This window comes from Micrasema longulum, unplaced genomic scaffold (assembly GCF_059751315.1).
Source record: "Micrasema longulum isolate JH-2025_06_02 unplaced genomic scaffold, ASM5975131v1 h1tg002046l, whole genome shotgun sequence".
Classification (NCBI taxonomy): domain Eukaryota; kingdom Metazoa; phylum Arthropoda; class Insecta; order Trichoptera; family Brachycentridae; genus Micrasema; species Micrasema longulum.
Window position 1 is genome coordinate 62,167 of NW_028279214.1, and position 18,878 is coordinate 81,044.

General features: G+C 32.8%; 1 protein-coding gene across 2 annotated transcripts; it reads left to right on the forward strand.

Annotated features, from left to right (window-relative positions):
- Nucleotides 1-1,986: 1,986 nt before the first annotated feature.
- On the forward strand, nt 1,987-14,433 carry Teh2 (tipE homolog 2 phospholipid transfer protein). 2 transcript variants are annotated; one of them, XR_015824642.1, is made up of 4 exons: nt 1,987-2,373; nt 3,834-4,043; nt 4,893-5,151; nt 7,936-14,433. XR_015824642.1 is itself a non-coding variant. In XM_088239047.1 (4 exons), the coding sequence occupies exons 1-4, from the start codon at nt 1,987-1,989 to the stop codon at nt 8,036-8,038; spliced, it is 891 nt and encodes a 296-aa protein (XP_088095173.1). In that variant the 3' UTR covers nt 8,039-14,433. The 2 variants fall into 2 exon arrangements, 1 of the variants encoding a protein (XP_088095173.1); XM_088239047.1 differs by having other exon boundaries at nt 4,893-5,083.
- The last annotated feature ends 4,445 nt before the right edge of the window (nt 14,434-18,878 follow it).

An 18,878-nucleotide genomic window follows, 5' to 3' on the forward strand; every position in this document is an offset into this window, starting at 1 on the left:
TTATGCTTATGCATGTATGCATTCACATAATTTAGATATTAGACTTATTTTTATTAAAATGGTGGAAAAATGAAAAACGGTTGAAATGAGAGCAGTTGGGTTGAGGGGTTCTATAGAAATTTATGTATTGAGGTTAGTATTTGGAGACTGACATATTGTTATTAAGAAGAGATTGAAACATCTATGAGCACCAAAAATAAAAATAAAAATGAATGAAAAAAAATTTGACGTAATTGTAAATAATTTAGCAAATCAACATAATTTTATCTTTATAAAACTGTGATGACTACTATGTTTGCGATAACTGAGGTCAATTTCAGTATTCCTTTAAAACAAGTTAGCTACAATAATACGGAGCACTTTAAAGCATTATCATGTATGTTAAGATTATACAGTTATGTAGAAATTAATTCTGATATTGATATCTTTTACGATACATTAAATAATTCTAGGAGAACTGATAACGCATTTCATAAAATCAAATAGTCTCTTATGTAAGTTAGGTAAAATAATTTGTAATAACCTGTTAGTATAATTTATTGAAATGACTGTCATGATATATATAGAATTTAATTACGGTAATCAATTTAATATTTTTTTTTTTTAATTCACTCATTTGTTAAGGTTGTGTTCACATATAATTGATGAACAATATCAAAACAAACTAATTGTGATTATTATATAAATGTCCTATGTATTGTTTATTGATTGTGAACCATAATAAATAAAATAAAAAATAAATTGAAATAGCAATTCGCTGTAATAGTATATGGTATTTTTATGCAAAAAAATCATTTAAATATATATGTTTACTTTTACTACTTAATTAATTTGTTGTATGAATAATGACTTGTAAATTGCTGTAATAAAAATGTGAAAAAAAAAATAAAAAAATAAAAAGAATAAAATTAATAATTTGATACTGTTAAATTACCAGGTCAAGATTAATTTCCATCTGACTTTATTTTTAAGTTAACCTTGTAAACTGGATCGTAAGTAATGTAAACATGATTTATTGTGTAAATATATAAAATATGAGTTTGTTATTGTTCCAGGCGTTCCCCTCTTGCACGAGAGTCCCGTCCACAGTGGGCTGGGCGGGTTCTAGCGCCCCCCCCCTTCACCCCCGCCCGCCTGCAGCGACCCTCTTCCAGGCTAGCTGTCACCCCCCGAGGGAGCGCCGACCTTCTCAGCATCATCCATCACCAGCCACAGCATCTAGCGCCACCACCGGAACTTCGGTCCTTCGAGACCTGTGCACTATTAGAACATTTCTTGCAATTTAGTAGAAATCGCTCACTTCGTTCTGCATCGTCAATTGCATTCTAGATTAAGGAGTTGTTTCGTCGCAAGTCGTGTCTGCTCATTCACGACTCGCATGTCTCATTAGTTGGACAGCGTTGGTTCGTCAATCACGGACTCTACACTTCGCAAGCTGGCTTCGGAGCGCTCTGGCTGTAATGCGAGGCGACAACGAAGGGATTGTCGCGGTCGAGTCATTCGTTACAACAAAAGTATGTAGCTTCGCTCGGGCGGACGACCATCGTTCGGCCATCGGGGGCTTATGATAAAACTGTACTCAGTGCTAATCGGTTGCGCTGGAGGGAAGAGCGCGTGATAACGAAACAAAAAAAAACATTTTATAGTTCTAGTTCAAACGCAGACTTCGTTGTTATATCGCACCTGCTAGCGGTATTTAAAAAAACTAACTCATCTCTAGCTCTAATAGTTGGATGGCTCGATACAGTGAGTTGTTTTTTAGCTAAAGAACGCCAAAGTTGATTGCAATAAATTATTTAAAGTGATTTCAAGTTCGATTAGTTTAAAGTAATTATAAACGTAAGTGTAAATAATTTTTTTTTTTTATTTAAAACTCGCGTGACTTTTAAACTAAATGAAATTACCCAGTGTTTGATAGTAAAAATTGACGGTTGCAAAGCACATAGACAAACTCGAAGTTTTTTTAAGGTGATAGAAAAATACACCATGAAAGGCTCACTTCATTCTACCATGGACTCGGACGAGTCGACCATCATCATGGGGGCGGAGGTACTGAGCGATAGAGGAGAAAGTCCTCTTCCGCCCACATCTCCAGTGCCCCCGACAGCAGCGGAGAAACTGGCGATCCTTGTCGAGAAAGCCAAGTTCTATACTTCGCTTTGCCTCGGCACTTCGGCGATCCTGGCGGTCTTCGCATTTTTGTTTCTCATTCCGTTTGTAGTGGAGCCAGCCATAACGACTATTTTGGCTGATTTCGAATCAGAAGCAGTAACCTGCGCGGTGAGCGAACATCTTTATGTAGAAGGAATGAAGAACTGTTCTTGGGCATCGTGCAGAGAGGGGTGTACAACAGCGCACACGCGATGCTTTCAGGTAATTTGAGCAAAATCCCTTGGAATTACGAATATATTTAACACTCCTGTTTTCGTATTATTTTGCTTTGTGATGAACTGGTAATCATGTTGAATTATCAACACAATAATTAGCCCTTGATGGAATTTTTAAATATTAAAAAAATATTATTATAAAGTAATGCCTAGTAGGAGAAGACCCGTGCAAAGGGAAACGAGCATATTTGTTTGTTTATATATCTTCATACATACACACATACACACATACATACACATACATACACACATATACATGCATATATACTTACATATATACTCATACATATACACATAGATACATATATACATACACAGGTATATGCATATACACTATTACATACACATGTATATATATATATATATATATATGTATAAATATCAGTCTGACGATGTCGGACATGATGAAACCCGGTCACTGGTAAAAAATTATAAAAAATTAAAAATAAAAGTGGAATAAAACTATAAAGTATTTTTATTATTATAATTAAAATGCAGTTCCACCAAGAAATGTCAGTAGAAAAACTCAATATATATATATTGAGTATAAATATAAATATATTTATACACATTTAATGCTTCTTGTCTTTGTATTATATAGTGTTTAAATTGTTGTGGATAGTATTGATATTTCGTACCTTGCAATGTACTTTAATAAGCTTTCAGTTTCTATTCTTCCTATTCTTATAAGCCACTGAGTTATTTTATTTTTTTATGGTAGTTACATCGAATTGGGTGAATAAAATATATTTAACCTTATTATATATTCTAGGAGCCATAAAGCTAAAAGATCTCTGTCCGAAAGAAGTTCTCGTCCGCGGTACAATGTGTTTCTGTGACGTCACACTACGAGTTTATATTTTGTGTGTTGTTAAGACGTTGTCAATTTTATTATTATGATGATGAATCATTATTGTTTTAGCATACAATTGTTTAACTAACGTCCAAAACATTAAATTTCTAAAAGAGTCGCTCTAAAAGATTACTGACCAGCTAAATATTTATGCATTTAAACCGATACAAAATCAATTTCTGAAATCCACTTCTCTTTATGCAACAAGATAACGCCGCGCCGTAAACTGATAAATTTAAAAATTCTAAATAACGGGTATCTCAGTGGTTTTAGTTTATTCCAAATTGAGAAGAATATTACCCTTGACTGGTAATATGTACTACTGTTTTTTTATGTTACGCACACAATACCGTATTTTAGATTAATGACTTATACATTTATGAGGGCACAACATCGAAATTTTGCATTCTACCATTGAGGTTTAACCGTGTAGTGTTGGTTATTTTCATACATATCCCGATTAATATTATAAAATATCCCGTTATATTTTTCAGCAACTCATAACACTTACTTGGTTCTTTGATTTTTTAGTTGCCTTGATTCTTCGTTATTGTTATGAAAATTAACCACTGATTTTAATGTATTTTTTTTAGATTCTCGTAAATTACTCACGCATGCCGTACGCCGAGTTCCTTCAGAGTGGCCTGACGACGAGCAACATAGAGTGGGACGTGCTGGACACGCGGTACCTCATCAACACGGAAGGGTGCGGCTACCCCCCGAGGGTAAACTGCACGACGTTCGCGCGCGAGCTACACGAGCAGTTCGAGGCCTCGGCCGCCTTCCCGTGTTATTACAGCAAGGTTTGTTTTAGATCTAAATTTAACGTTTGAACATACTTAAAACATTGTAGATGTTATTAAAAAAATGGGTTCTTTTGATTTCTCTGAACACATCACCATCACCATCACCATCACCATCACCATCACCATCACCATCACCATCACCATCACCATCACCATCACCATCACCATCACCATCACCATCACCATCACCATCACCATCACCATCACCATCACCATCACCATCACCATCACCATCACCATCACCATCACCATCACCATCACCATCACCATCACCATCACCATCACCATCACCATCACCATCACCATCACCATCACCATCACCATCACCATCACCATCACCATCACCATCACCATCACCATCACCATCACCATCACCATCACCATCACCATCACCATCACCATCACCATCACCATCACCATCACCATCACCATCACCATCACCATCACCATCACCATCACCATCACCATCACCATCACCATCACCATCACCATCACCATCACCATCACCATCACCATCACCATCACCATCACCATCACCATCACCATCACCATCACCATCACCATCACCATCACCATCACCATCACCATCACCATCACCATCACCATCACCATCACCATCACCATCACCATCACCATCACCATCACCATCACCATCACCATCACCATCACCATCACCATCACCATCACCATCACCATCACCATCACCATCACCATCACCATCACCATCACCATCACCATCACCATCACCATCACCATCACCATCACCATCACCATCACCATCACCATCACCATCACCATCACCATCACCATCGCAACCATATTATTAATCCTTCGATGCCCGCTCAGGTGCACCCCCAGCGCGTGGTGGAGCGCTACTCGTGGCCGGCCACGCTGCAGCACCTGGCCGCCGCGCTGGTCGCGCCGCCGCTCGTGTTCGCGCTGGCCGTGGCCGTGCTGGCGTACTGGCACTGCGCGTGCCCGCGGCCCGGCGCCGACCGCTACCCTCACCCGCACTCGCACCCGCCCACCAAGGAGGAGTAAGTGTGTATTGGTAGACCGCCATTCGATGTAGACCGTGCCGTGCATGTGCACAACATACGAGTAGGTAATAATAGTGGCTTCTTATTATTTACTTATTTTAGAAGTACTTTTTTTCACATCACTATTTATTATTTAAATTTTATGTTTTAACTCGTTTTTAGTTTGCATGAAAACCAAAAGTGTAAACGATAAATTTGAAACAAAGAATTAATAAAACTATTTGTCGAAGAGCGGGGGTTTGAAATTTGAACCTCTTTGTAACATTAATGTTTTTGTAGTAGCCAAAAGCATTTGAAGGAAAAAAATATATAAAAAGCAATAAGCATGATGGATGTTCTTTTATCAATAGTATCCATAAGAAAAATTTATTAATGTAAAGTAAAAATATTTTTTATGTGAAATATAACGTAGGTAAAAAAATTATAATTGAATATTGAACATTCAAGTGACTTAATTATCCTGGGAAAACATCGTTATTTTCATTCAATGAAGTCAAGTTCATGTAGTAGACAAGTGTTTTATTTGAAAAAAATATGAGTATATGTTTTTAAGGATAGTTTTACAAAATTCTGATATCAGCAGTAAAATAAATCAGAAAATCTTTTTGAAAACACAGGTATTTTTTTTAAGATCTTAAAATAGTTTTTCGAAAAACTCCCAAAAACAGCTCACCACCTGGACGCGCGGAAAAATCTAAGATTCTGAATAATCTTTTAGGATTGAAGATCTCATAACTTAAAATTTCTGTAAAATAAAGTGATTACGATTAAGATACAAAAAATCTTAATCTTTATCACTTAGGCATAATTAAATAGAGACGATCCTTCATAGAACGATAGGTTAAAATTACGTTTTAAAAATGAGCGGATTCGGATCATGTTTGTTGCTTTTTGAAAATGAATATTATAAAATTTAATTAAATGTTTCATTGGTCTTATCATCTTACGCCTTCTTTATTCCTTAATTCCTTATTTATTTATTATTTACGCATACAGGCACATCTTTTTTAAACGCACACACGTGAATCTTAGATCAAAACCGAGCTAATTTATTTGTACTTTTCTTTTAAAAATGCGAAAAATATAAGTATTGCCAATATTAACAGGTATTTCAATAGAGATGGAGAAAGCTTTTAATAATAGAAAATTGAAGTATCTCTGCTGAAATAAAAAAAACAATATTGCACTAAAGAGTATAAAGATGCACTGTTTTTTAAATTTTGACATGCATACGTATTGTGACAAGTGTATTTGTCTACACTCTGGTCATACTAGAATTAACATTACACATTTTCATAAAACTATAACCCACAAACAAATATAAAATATAGATAAATATATAACAACAGAGCTGAAGAACATTTAAGAGCAGGGAATATGTCAAATAAAAGAACGCATTTACAGGGCTTATGAACTGTCACTAAAACCAGCCACCGTGAGCTCTGTAAATGTTTAAACTTCCATAAATGATCGACATCCGTGTTTAATGTGTTTTTTTTTATTTATTGAAAAATAAGTATTCGCGTAGTGATTTACTCAAACATGTCATTTTTCGGGGCCCTTTTCAATGAGTTGTAAATAAACCACGATTAGAAAATGATATTAAAGTTTAATAGAGTGGGTTTGAACCTCGAACATCTGATCCATGAGACCGCGACACTAGCTACGGGATCACAACCCGGTAAATGTTAATCTTAATAACCCCCTAGGGGGTGAAATCCAGTCTACATTTACAAATATTTGGACAAGCACAAAATACGGTTGATAAATTGGAATCCAGGGTGATATAGATGCAAGGAATTTATAGAATATTGAATTCTTTATTTTTTATTTATTGGAAAGTGACTTGAAGAAAACTTGACTGGAACTACTATGGGGAACAGGAAATCAAAATGACATAGACAGACTACAAAACCAGCAAAATAAAATAATAGAGTTAGTATATGACCTCCTCTATCTAACAGCAACTAAATAACTCTTTGAACGTTCCTCGATCAACACAGCACAAACTATGGCTTGCATGCACCAATGTCCCGATTGTGTCGTATTGTAAACTCGAGACAAGATCTGCACTTTTGTGGTGTAAGTCTTTATAGATTTAAAAAAATCACTAAGATAGTCTTAAAATGGTAGTTTTTTTTTGTCCTAGCTTTAATTTTATTTAGTTGTATTTTATTTTATTAGTGCCTGTATTTACTATGAGAACCATCATTAGAATGGACTTCATAAGTCCGTCAAATAAAAAAAATAATTAAAAAACAAACTAAGCAATTAAATGTAACTGAACTCTTTAAACTAGAATCCTTAAAAATTATCCATAAATTAGCCACTGATGTAATTGTAGACGAAGAACTAAAACTTGAAAACAAAATGTAGTAAATATGGACACAATACGAGAATATCAGAAAAATATCATATGCAACCTTCTAAAACGAGACAAGGACAGTCGAGACTAATAAACCATGGACTGAAATTATACAATAAACTACCAGATAAAACTAAACAAAAAATTCAGACAACCTTTACAAAAGATGTTAAAAATATAATCATTAACAGTAGAATATGAATTTTAAAAGAAAAACTATTTTGTTCAATGTATGTAACCTGTAAGGTTTTATCAATAATAAAAAAAAATGAAAACGTTATTTAGTTTATATCCAACTAATTCATATCTCATTTTCGCTAACCAGTCCGATCATTGACAGAGGTGCATGGAAACTATTTTCAGTCCTACGATGATCGAGGAACAGAATTGCTTGATTTCCGAGTCTACGCGAGGGAAAATTTAGAACATATTTGTATGCCAGAATATTGTGGTAAAACATTTTCTTTTTATTTCGTGTTTACAGTAAACTTCTCTGTGACGAACTGGATCTAGACGAGGCTGAGGAATCTCTTTACACCCGCGGCAGGGCCGGGAGTCGGGACACGGACGCCCTGTGGAAGGGATAGCCGATGGTCCTCACTCCGACACGTCGCGCTTCACTTTTGCCTTATCAACTACAACATTCTAACTACAGGCTGTACTGCTAGGAATTAGGAGCATGTATGTATATGTGAAACTCTCATCGAGCACTACCCGGCGATTTATTTTTATTGTAAAATTAAACAGGAAGTTTGGTGCTACTCTAATTGTATTTAATCAATGTTTTTGTGAACGTAAATTGATACGCATATGATCTCAAATTTATATTCGAAGCGCACACTTTATGGTCATTCATTATACAATAATTGAAATTAAAACACTTTTTTTATAACCACTTAATATTTATTTTACTACCGACCAGTTCGAAGCTACGCAAGCTTCCTTATCAACGTTTCATTAAGTTTTTTTTTATAATATATATATATTTGGACCCCTGTTTTTAGTAGTAGCCTTACGTGTCATGTACAAGGCTAAGGTACTCGAAAAAAACGTTTTTGTTTGTCTTGGAAATGGGATGTTCGATCACTGATTTTGGTTTATTACCTTTATGAGTCCAATCACCATTGTTGCAATGTTCAAAAACAATGGCGCGTGATAACTACTTTTAACTACAGTGAGGATATCTGTTAAGGATATTCCATCTTTCCTGCATTCTGATTAAAGATTATGGGGTTGTAAACTGAAAAATGGGCACTGAAATAACAGATGTTCGATACTCTAAGAAGAAATATCATCGAATGGACAATGGTCATCATTCCTTAATTTTAACCTATATAGATAACTTTTTATAGCTCTGTGTCCGGTAAAAATTTGGGTCGTTTCGAAAGTACTTTGGTGATGATGACGGAAGTTTGCTGCATCAGCCAGCTTTGGGAAAACATTTTAGTGATTTTACCCGTAGAAGAAGCGCGGTAATGATCCTCCTAACGCTGCTGCGGATTTTGTTTTATACATCGTTTAGTAAAACTAGAGGGAAATTCTGAGAAGAAAGCTGTCGTTCTTTTACAAGTTGCGGCTCTTGCTCGTTCATCCGCTCTCTTATTTCCTACGATACCAGCATATCCTCTAATCCAGCATATTTGAATGATCATCCTTCTTATTTTTAGATGCTTAATTTTACTCTGAATATCTACAATTAATGGATTAACCGACCGAGTATCAGTTATAGCTTGAACGCCCAAACGACAATCTGATGGTTTTTTTATAACCATTCGAGAGCTTCTCGTATTGCGAAATATTTATTAAGTAATGAATACTATCCTATTCTATAATTTTAACATTTTATACTAAAAACTTAATCCAATACATTTGGAGGTAATAAGATTTTGAAGCATTTAGTATTTTGTGTTTGCGGTGTGGAGTGATGGATGAGGGGGGTTAAAATTCAATAATGCGCTCTTCTAAAATTAGACGGAAGTACTAGATTATTATATATAAGATCGAGTATTCAGTAAACTAAAATTATAAAATAGGATAATATGTATTGCTAAATTAAATATTGATAAGAAAGCTTGTGTTGCTTCGAAACCGGTGAGTAATAAAAAAATATTGAATGGTCAGAAGCAAATGATTTTTATTTTTATTACAATATAATATAATCGTTTAATTGGATAATGAAAGTCGGGGTCTACGTTCAAGGCGTACGGAAGATATGCGGCGGTGTGTTGTGACGCTGTCCGGTTGAGTTTAGATAAAAATTAGCTTAATACATTATATTATTGAATATAGAGGCCCCAAATTTTATCAAAACTCAACCAGGCAGCGTCAAGAAACATTATCGTATTCCTTCACATTACGTCTGTAGTTTATATTCGTTATAGTCCACAAATAAGTTTGCCAATAATATGTAATAGTCCATTTCTTTCTTATTTCTACCTAGTTAAACAAAATTTGTGCATTTTTCCCAAATTTAAACATGGTAGAAAAAAATGCACAGATTTTGTAGAAAAACTAAAAAGAAAAGGTGACGAAATCAAAATTAAAATGGAAATTTTGACAATTTAAAAAAAAAAATACTGGTGTCAAAGTAACATGATTTTTACATATGTTTTGAGTTATTGGCTATTTCAATGCTTATGCGTTAAAAATGTTTTTTTAAAAAACTGTATTCTCTTATTTGAAAAGTGCAGATAATTACTAGTATGATTCACAAGAAAACGATTTTTGTATGTCACATAATATTTTTATTTGTTGTTTAATTTACTTTGTTTACGATATTTTTATTTTCTAAAAAAATGGATAAAGCCGTTTCAATTAGATATCAATAAAATTTTATGAGCACGAAAAACTATTTTTTTATTAGTTTTCTAATTTAAAATAATGATATTTAATGTTTACAAGTCATATTTGTTGGGTATGCTAGCTGAAAAATGAGAGTTAGAAATCAAGCCTTTACGAGTAGGTACATAATAACATTATCATAATATTATGTATTATAATAATCTAATTCATTCTCAATATTATGATTAAAAAAGTGTTTCGATGCAAAATTGAATTAAGAATCTAATCTCTCTTAAAACTTAATATTAATAAATACATACATTTATCTTATTGCTGAGTTTATTGTTCCTATTCGTTAAGTAATTATTATTTTTCATCAGAGATAATTTTTTTTACGTATTGCTTGGTGACGCTTTAGAAATATAATACTAACTCTGCTTTATCTTATATAATAATTATGTATCGAACAATATTAAGCTTATTCTTTCGAATTCAGGAAATATTATTTATAATATTATTTATGACGCTATTTTATATCTGGCTATTTTACAGTAACTGCGTTCATTAATTTATTTGGTACCGGGGTGACTTCGGAAACTTTTCTTTACATTCTTTAAGTTTTCAAAGTTTCGGGTGTATAAAATTATTTTAAAATAATTATTAAGATAAGTAAGATTTTAAGTTCACTCGAAGCACCACATTCACTCACTCGAAGCATTTATGATATTTATATACTTTCAAAAAGTCAGCTATCGAATTATCTCAGAAAAGCGAATTCAACTGTCAAGATGTGGAGACAACATTCACTAAATAATAAAAAAAATGTTTTTTTGGTTAAATGTGTATAAGGGGTCGACAAAAGTGAGAAATCTACCAGTTTAATGGAAAAAAATATTTGTTTATTCTATCGAAATCATAATTATTTTTAAACCAGTTCTCATCGTATAAATCTTTGAAATATAAAAAGAGAGGTAAGTACAAGGTAAGCTAAGAGAGATACAATGTAATACCTCAGTTACGCTGGCACAGAATCGAGGAATTTATTTTATAATCGAAAGATCGACCACGTAATTGACAGATTGACATCAAACCAATACTTACCAGTTCTTAAGGCGCTTTACCGTTTTTCGACTCTATTAAGGAATATAGATGTTCAAATATAGGCAGAATGGTAAATGTTACACAGTGTGTAAAGTGGCCACTTAAACCAGCCATTGACAGGTTATAAGCCCTGTAGATGCCTGGACTTCTATATTACCTTCTCTTAAATGTTCATCATCTCTGTTGTAATATGTTAATCTATTAGGATAATCTAGCACCAGTAGGCACACATTTATAAGTCTCGATGGGAATACCCACTTAGCACATTTTGGAATTCCTTCAAGCTCTTCAGTTTCCGATAAAATTTTCTGACCACTATGTTTTTAAAAGTATTTTGTTGATAATCTCCCCTACAAAGTAGGTATTTTTTGGTATTGAAAATTTGGCAGCTGCATCTCGCACCTAAAATTGAATGTACTTCCAAGATGGCTATATTCATAATTTGTGAATCGTAATGCTGGTTCGATTGTCTTCCAACCTTCCGCTTGTATACACGCGGCATGTCCGATTTCACCCGCAACACAAGACATTTTGATAATTATTTTTTATTAATTTGACGAATAACGTCATTTGTATAAAGTTTCTGTTTAAGGGTTATTGAATAGCCTATAAATCAATTTTTAAAAATCCAAGTTTATTGTACTGATATGGGCATGAGTGTGTTGAACACTTTACTAAAATTAAGGGTTGACAGAGACACATAAAAACTACTATTATATAAGGAATTGCAATATAAGCAACAAAAACAAAAACATGGGTGCATTGGGATAGCTCTTTGCGAGCATACTGATGCCAATTGCCAAAGGACTGTACTTCGCGATACCTCCTCCCCACAGATACCAGTAATGCCAAACTATAATATTTTGCTGTCTTTCTTCATCATGTCCGAAGTCACCCCGTTCCCCGGTAATAAACATTTTAAACATAAAATAATAAAATAATTTTCGTACAAAAAACTTTAAGTAATACAGCATGTTTAATTATTTTTAGCAGAGGTCATTATAGTTTTTTGAAATATGAGATTTACTCCGCATGCGTTATCATCACAAGACTTTGTAGAAATTTTAAAACACCTTAAAATTATTCATGGCTTTATTATCTAAATAAAAACAAGCTTCGAGCTTACTGGGTAACACATATAAAAAATCATTTTATTTCAGAAGTTGAGAAATATTTTGCTAAGCACACTATAAATAAAGGCTAAGTTGTTTGTGCTGTAAAATGTGACTTAATTTATGGTATACTAAGTTTATCAAATCTCTTATGCTTGTTTATATATTTTTATCAAATCTTAGAAAATAAGAATTGGAAATTATTTATAAAAACTGTACATATGGACAATAATGGCTTATTAATAAGGAAAATCACCTGATTTTACAAGGTTTATCAATACTTTACAAATATATCTTCGAACCAAGAAAAATGTTAAAAGTTCTACTTATTATGTACGTTCTTAAAGATTTGTTGAAAAATATATAAGGAAAGCAATTGTTATATTCAAATTATTGATTGAATTATTTAGTGATGAAAGTTTTAATTGGTAATAATAGATTTATATTGATATTTTGCTGTTAAATTATAAATCGCACCTTTATAATAATAGGAACACTAAAAAATAAATATTTGTTTTCGGAATGACCAAATAAAGTTATAATAAATTAAAACCAATACTTCGCATAACGAACTTACAGATTTTAAAAAATATCATCATAGTTTTTAAATATGAATCCTTGACATGACTGTCAAAAAAAATTTGAAATTTGTCAAAAAAATAATACTAAAGACATTGTTCAAAACACAGTATTTTTGTAAAGTATCACTTTTATTATAAAGGTGCGATATTATGTTAATTGACCTTTAAAAAAATAAATAGTTTGTTCATGTGATTTGTAAACACCGTTCAAGTATTTAAAATACATAAATGGAAGCTATGAATATTATTAAAATAATTCATATTTAAATTTATATATTAATATAACTATTACTAAAATGTGTTCTCCTAATTTGTATCTACACATTGTGATTTAATCGTTAAAATTTGTACAAAAAATATTTACATTTAAGAAAACAAAAATGAGGTAATGATGTATTTTTACCAGTTTTGTATATTGTAGAATCCTTTTTAAATTTTCCGGCCAGATGATTGACAAAAGTAACTTTTCTGTTTTTAAAAAACTTTTCACAATGCTCCTTTTTTTTCGTCGAATAATTATTTTCTTCGTTCAAATATTTTCAATGCTTCAGAAATAACTTACAAACAATTAGTGCGTTCAAATGTTTAATAGCCTATGTTTATGTTTTAGTGCCTGTCGGTGAACCAACTAAACATAAAATTTCACACAAATGAACGTTTTCTATGAAAGCTTTCTGTTAGGCACACATAAGCAGAGGTTATTGAAGGTTTCAATGTTCGATGCACTTGTAAATACGGAGACGAAGAAATTTGTGTTTGTAATTTAATTTATTGTATCTGCTTGAACAATTAATGGTAGCATCTTTAAAAATGAATATTTGTTGTAAAAGCCGTTCAAATTTTCCGAAATAGTTTTGTTGTTCTTTTCTCGATTTTATTGAAAAGTTTCTGAACCAGGTGTTGTTTATAATATGCAGAAGGATAAACTATAAAAACTTGTAGAAACAGTTGTCTGTTGGTCTGTTTGTTTGACGTAAGTGAGATATTAAATTACTTTTCATCAGACTCCCTGTTTTGATTTGGAAAATGTAGACAAAAGTCAAAGCCATAAATTCAATTCGCATAAATTATCAACATTTAAAAAAATAAAATTTTCTCTATAAACTATATATAATCATATATTTTACGCGGTAGTAACCACAAGCTGCTATTTATAAAAAAATCTTGAAATCAACAAAAGCGTTTAAAAACTTAACTCCTTGCAAATTAAACTCATTCCCATCTTTTATTATGAATATTTTAAAGTGGAAATATTTCCGAAACAATCTAACTAGCTCGCAATCATGGCTACGACTTAACGCAACCATCACATATTATTCTATAATGCTAATTTGTTATTTAATACTATATCTCCTGTATATTGGACACAACTTCGCGAAAAAATAAATTACTTTCTTCATAAATAAAGAGTTTCATTTAACAAAGTTACTTTTGTAAGATTGTTTTCTTTTTTTTTTTTTTTGCTTATTGATGTGGGGAACTCCTACACCAGTTGGAGGTGACAGAATATGACATTATGTATTTATCACATGAGAGTACCGGTGATAGTTGACTGAACCAATGTCTAAACCTAGGCATACATTTTTCCTTAACTTAAATGTTCTCCATCTCCGTTGTAGTATGTAAGTGCTTAGCCACAGTAGCGAGCGTTTGCGTTTGCAGCGCATCGCGGATCAGGCGCCTGCGCGCGGGCGCCATGCCAGATTTTCCACGCGGTTTGCGGGGAGGTCGAACTAGTTTCTCAGTCTAAAATATTTTTTTTTGGTTTTGATTTTTTAGGGGGGAGTTGCATTCATTATTTATCTTGGTTATTATGTCGGCCTCGTGGTGTAATAGTCAGCGCATTTGCCTGCCATGCAAGAGGTCTCGGGTTCGATTCCCGATATGGTTGATGGGAAATATTTATTTAAAACGGTAATTTAACACTAGAATATGTCACAGTCCCTGGACTGGTAGCTGAAGCGTAAGGCTGATCATCTTTCCCTCATGTAGCAAAGATGATCAAGATACGCTGCGATTGATGAACCAATGCAGTACCCTATGCACCATTAGGTGCGGAAAGGAAATAAATGAAATGAAATGAATTATGTACAAGGTCTATTTTAAAAAAAATTGATTTTTCTGCTTTCATATGCTTTTATTTTATCTTTCTCGTATAAGGGCTGGGTTAAGGAGAAAAGATATTTATCCTAAAATCTTCCTAAAATCAAGAAATCCACTAAAACCTGAACTGATACCCGGGAGATTGTTTTTTCTGTATCCCTTGCATGATCTGATAGGTATTTGTTTTTAAATGAAGTCCAGTTTCCACAGAGGGTTTAATCCAAGCCTTGTCAATAAAAAAATTGACAAACTCAAAGTACTGGGGATTAAACTAATTAGCCCAAGAAGAAAAAAAATATTTTTAGACGTTTTCCTAGATGTGGGTCACACAGTCAGATAAATCTCACGCACATCAATGAAAGTTTCAGCTCTTTAACATAACAATTATCAACGATTGAAAGAATCTAAGGAATATAGTTCTTCCAACAAAGGCAATAATGAATGTTACTCATTGTTTAAAGTGGCCACTTAAAGCAGCCAATGATGGGTCACAAGCCCCGTAAAAGCCGAGACTTTCATATTCTCTTCTCTAAAATGTTCTTCATATTTTTTGTAATATGTTAAATACGATGCACGTGTTTCAATACGACACATATTGAAATATTTTCGATGTATAAAAAGTTTTTCCCCGCCCGCTTATAAACTTGTATTAAAGATAAATAAAAGTGAAATTTCTTACTGGTGTAGTGCGACGAAGAAAGCTTTGTTTATTTTTATGTGAGCTTTTTTGAAAAGCCTCATATTCATTTCGGTTCTTATCCATAGATGTCAGCATTCTAGAAAGAAATGCCCCCAACTACATCGATTATTAAAATTATTAGTTTAAATTTCAAACAAATTATTTAATGAAATAAATACAAAACCCCTTTGCTTTGTAGCTAAGTAGGCGAGTCAAACAGGAAGATCGTTCAAAACTAGGACTAACGAACACTTCTCAAGTTAGACAAATAACAAAGAAAACTCCACTTTATGGCCCTTTTCACACATGCCACGCTAATCCACCTGGCCCAGAAATTTTACCGGGTACATCCTGCAAACGCATACAAAATGTGTCACCTTTTGTAGGGCGAACCCAGTAAAATGACCGGGCCGGGTAAATTAGCGTGGCATGTGTGAAAAGGGCCTATAGATTCAAAGCATGTTTTTGATAAAAATACAAATGTTGAATTCCTTCACACATGCAGCAAAGGTAGAAAATTAGATGAACTTGAAATTTTTGAAATTAACAGCTTTAAGAATGACCCGATAAAACAATGTTAAACGACCAAGTAACATACGTTCTTTCCCCATTATTGTATCCGTTAAAATACAAACAATAAAACTACTCGATAAGAATTAACTGCCGGGAATTTTGCTTACAGAAAATCACTTAATTACCCCCGGGCCCGGGGACATGGCTGTCGAAGAAACTACCAACCAGCGGCTCCTGTTATAGTTTTAATACAATTTATTTACATTTTTATTATAAAGCTTCATAAAATGATATATTTTACATCTTTTAATTAAAATAATAAAAATACGTATCTAGTTTTATTCCACTTTTATTTTATTTTTTTACCAGTGACCGGTTTTCGTCGTGACCGACATCCTCAGACTGGTCTGGCCAGTTTCCACCAAGAAATTTTAGCATAAAAACTCAATATTTTACATCGGTTTTTATTATATATACATTCAAATAAAACTTAAATTCATACAACTTTTGTTACAAGTTTCATTTTATGGGTTTTCTTCATCGCCAAAGAGATATTATTTTACATTTGTCAATGTAAAGTTGAAAACAATCGATGTCGCACTATTCATTAAAACAATCAAAATCCGTTGAAACAGAAGAACAATCATTCGGAGATTCGATAAGTTTAAGTATCTTGTTGTCATTAGCAAAAATCATTTTAAAAACATTATCAAATTAAAACAATGGTTTACTTCTACATGTCTACTAATACAACAATTAAAAATCAAAAACTAAAAATTCGTGCACGCGTCCTATATAAAGCGATTAAATAAATAACATTATTTCGAAATCAATAATAACTTGGTAGGGTCGATCGATGTTTATATGATATTGATTTAAACAGTCTCTTACTAAGAGGAGTTAGATTCGTAAAAATGATTTTATTGCTTAAAAGGAAACGCAGTCAGACTTTTCTTCATACAAACGTATTTCCGTATTTTCTCTCTGGATTATGGTAGTAGAGCAGTGATTATTTTACACACCATATATATTTTTCATCTGCGTGTTTCTATCGCTATGTTTTTTTGATAAATTGTTTCTTATAGGAGGTAGAACAATCCCAAAACCCATAGAAGCGTCCAGAAACTGCCTTCTTCGGACGTACGGTAAGCAAATATCGACGCTGGAAAGGAAAAAGTTACAAAGCGATATGCAGCAACTTTGCAAAAGAGCCAATTAATATGCATTAAAAAAAAAAAACTCGTTTTTTTGTACAAAATTATGTTTGAATCAAGCTTAAATAATCCATATGAATGAGATTTTTTTATTGATAAAAAAAAACATATTTGAAAAATAATTTTGAAAAACGGAAAAGGTACTGACACAGAAAGTTTAATTCTGATATTCTTTCTCAAAAAAAAAATAGGTTATGTTTTGAAGTGTGAAAAACGGGACAACGAAACCCTTATTTCAGTTAGGCATAATCAGTCCGAAGCGCAGTTGTCTTTTTTTAACAATGTGAGAGGCATCTGCCTGAGAGTGATCACCACATATCCTCTTAAACTTTGATCTAAATTGTGGTGATTTTTATTTAAAAAATCACCTATCCCAAAACTTAATTGATGAGGTAATGACATTTGTTCGGTGAATAAATTAAACTGTACTAATTATCATTTTGTTTTTGTGTTGTTTTTTCCGGGTTATTGTGCCATGTATTAATACTTCTTCTTGCCGACGTAGTAGACAGCGTTACAACATACACCATCTCAGCTGATGCAGTTTTAGTGTCTTAGTGTATTGTAGTCGTATGACGAATTTGCACCGTACCGCAGTCGGCAGGTCTGTGTTATTACTGGGTACCATGATGTTTAAGGCGCATTCCGTCGGAACCTACGAACTTTACTCATATTGTTATTGTTTTGTACGTTTCTCCATATTTCATGGAAGATATGATTATAAAATTAATTATTTTTATTAAATGAATTTTATCAACATAATATTCACCATCCAAGACAGACAATTGAGAATATATTAATTTTAGAGTATTTAAAAATGTTGGTCGATTTGACTCTAAAGATCTAATAAACGGGAAAACTTTTTGAAAACGAAATGATTCGATATGATTTCGGGGTAGAATTATAGTGTACAAAGCATTGATAGATATTTTATGAGAGCTAGCAAACATGTTTGACAAGGGAATATAAAAATAAATGTTTTTAGAGAGCTTACGTACTGTCATTGACTGATTCAAGTGATCAATACATATATATATTTTTAAAGGAAACATTTTCGGTAAGGTTGTGTTTTCACAATAATTTCTGTTAGTTCAAGTATTTTATACACCAAATATTAAAATAAATAATATGATCACGGTTTTCATATAACATATGAGAACAGAGATAGAGAACAGAGAACATTTAAATGAGGGAATATAGAAGTCCAGGCATTTACATGGCTTACAGCCTATCATTAGCTGGTTTTAGTGGCCACTTAACATACTGTGTAACATTTACCATATTTCCAATATGTAAAAGTTATTATTTCTTTAATTGATTATTTCCAAATGTTGACTTTTGTG

Bases quoted from the DNA above. Each gene is read 5' to 3' on its own strand.
- Teh2 (XM_088239047.1), top strand. From the start codon at position 1,987: ATGAAAGGCTCACTTCATTCTACCATGGACTCGGACGAGTCGACCATC. The intron at 2,374-3,833 runs GTAATTTGAGCA...TATTTTTTTTAG, and splicing joins CGCACACGCGATGCTTTCAG to ATTCTCGTAAATTACTCACG. The intron at 4,044-4,892 runs GTTTGTTTTAGA...ATGCCCGCTCAG, and splicing joins TCCCGTGTTATTACAGCAAG to GTGCACCCCCAGCGCGTGGT.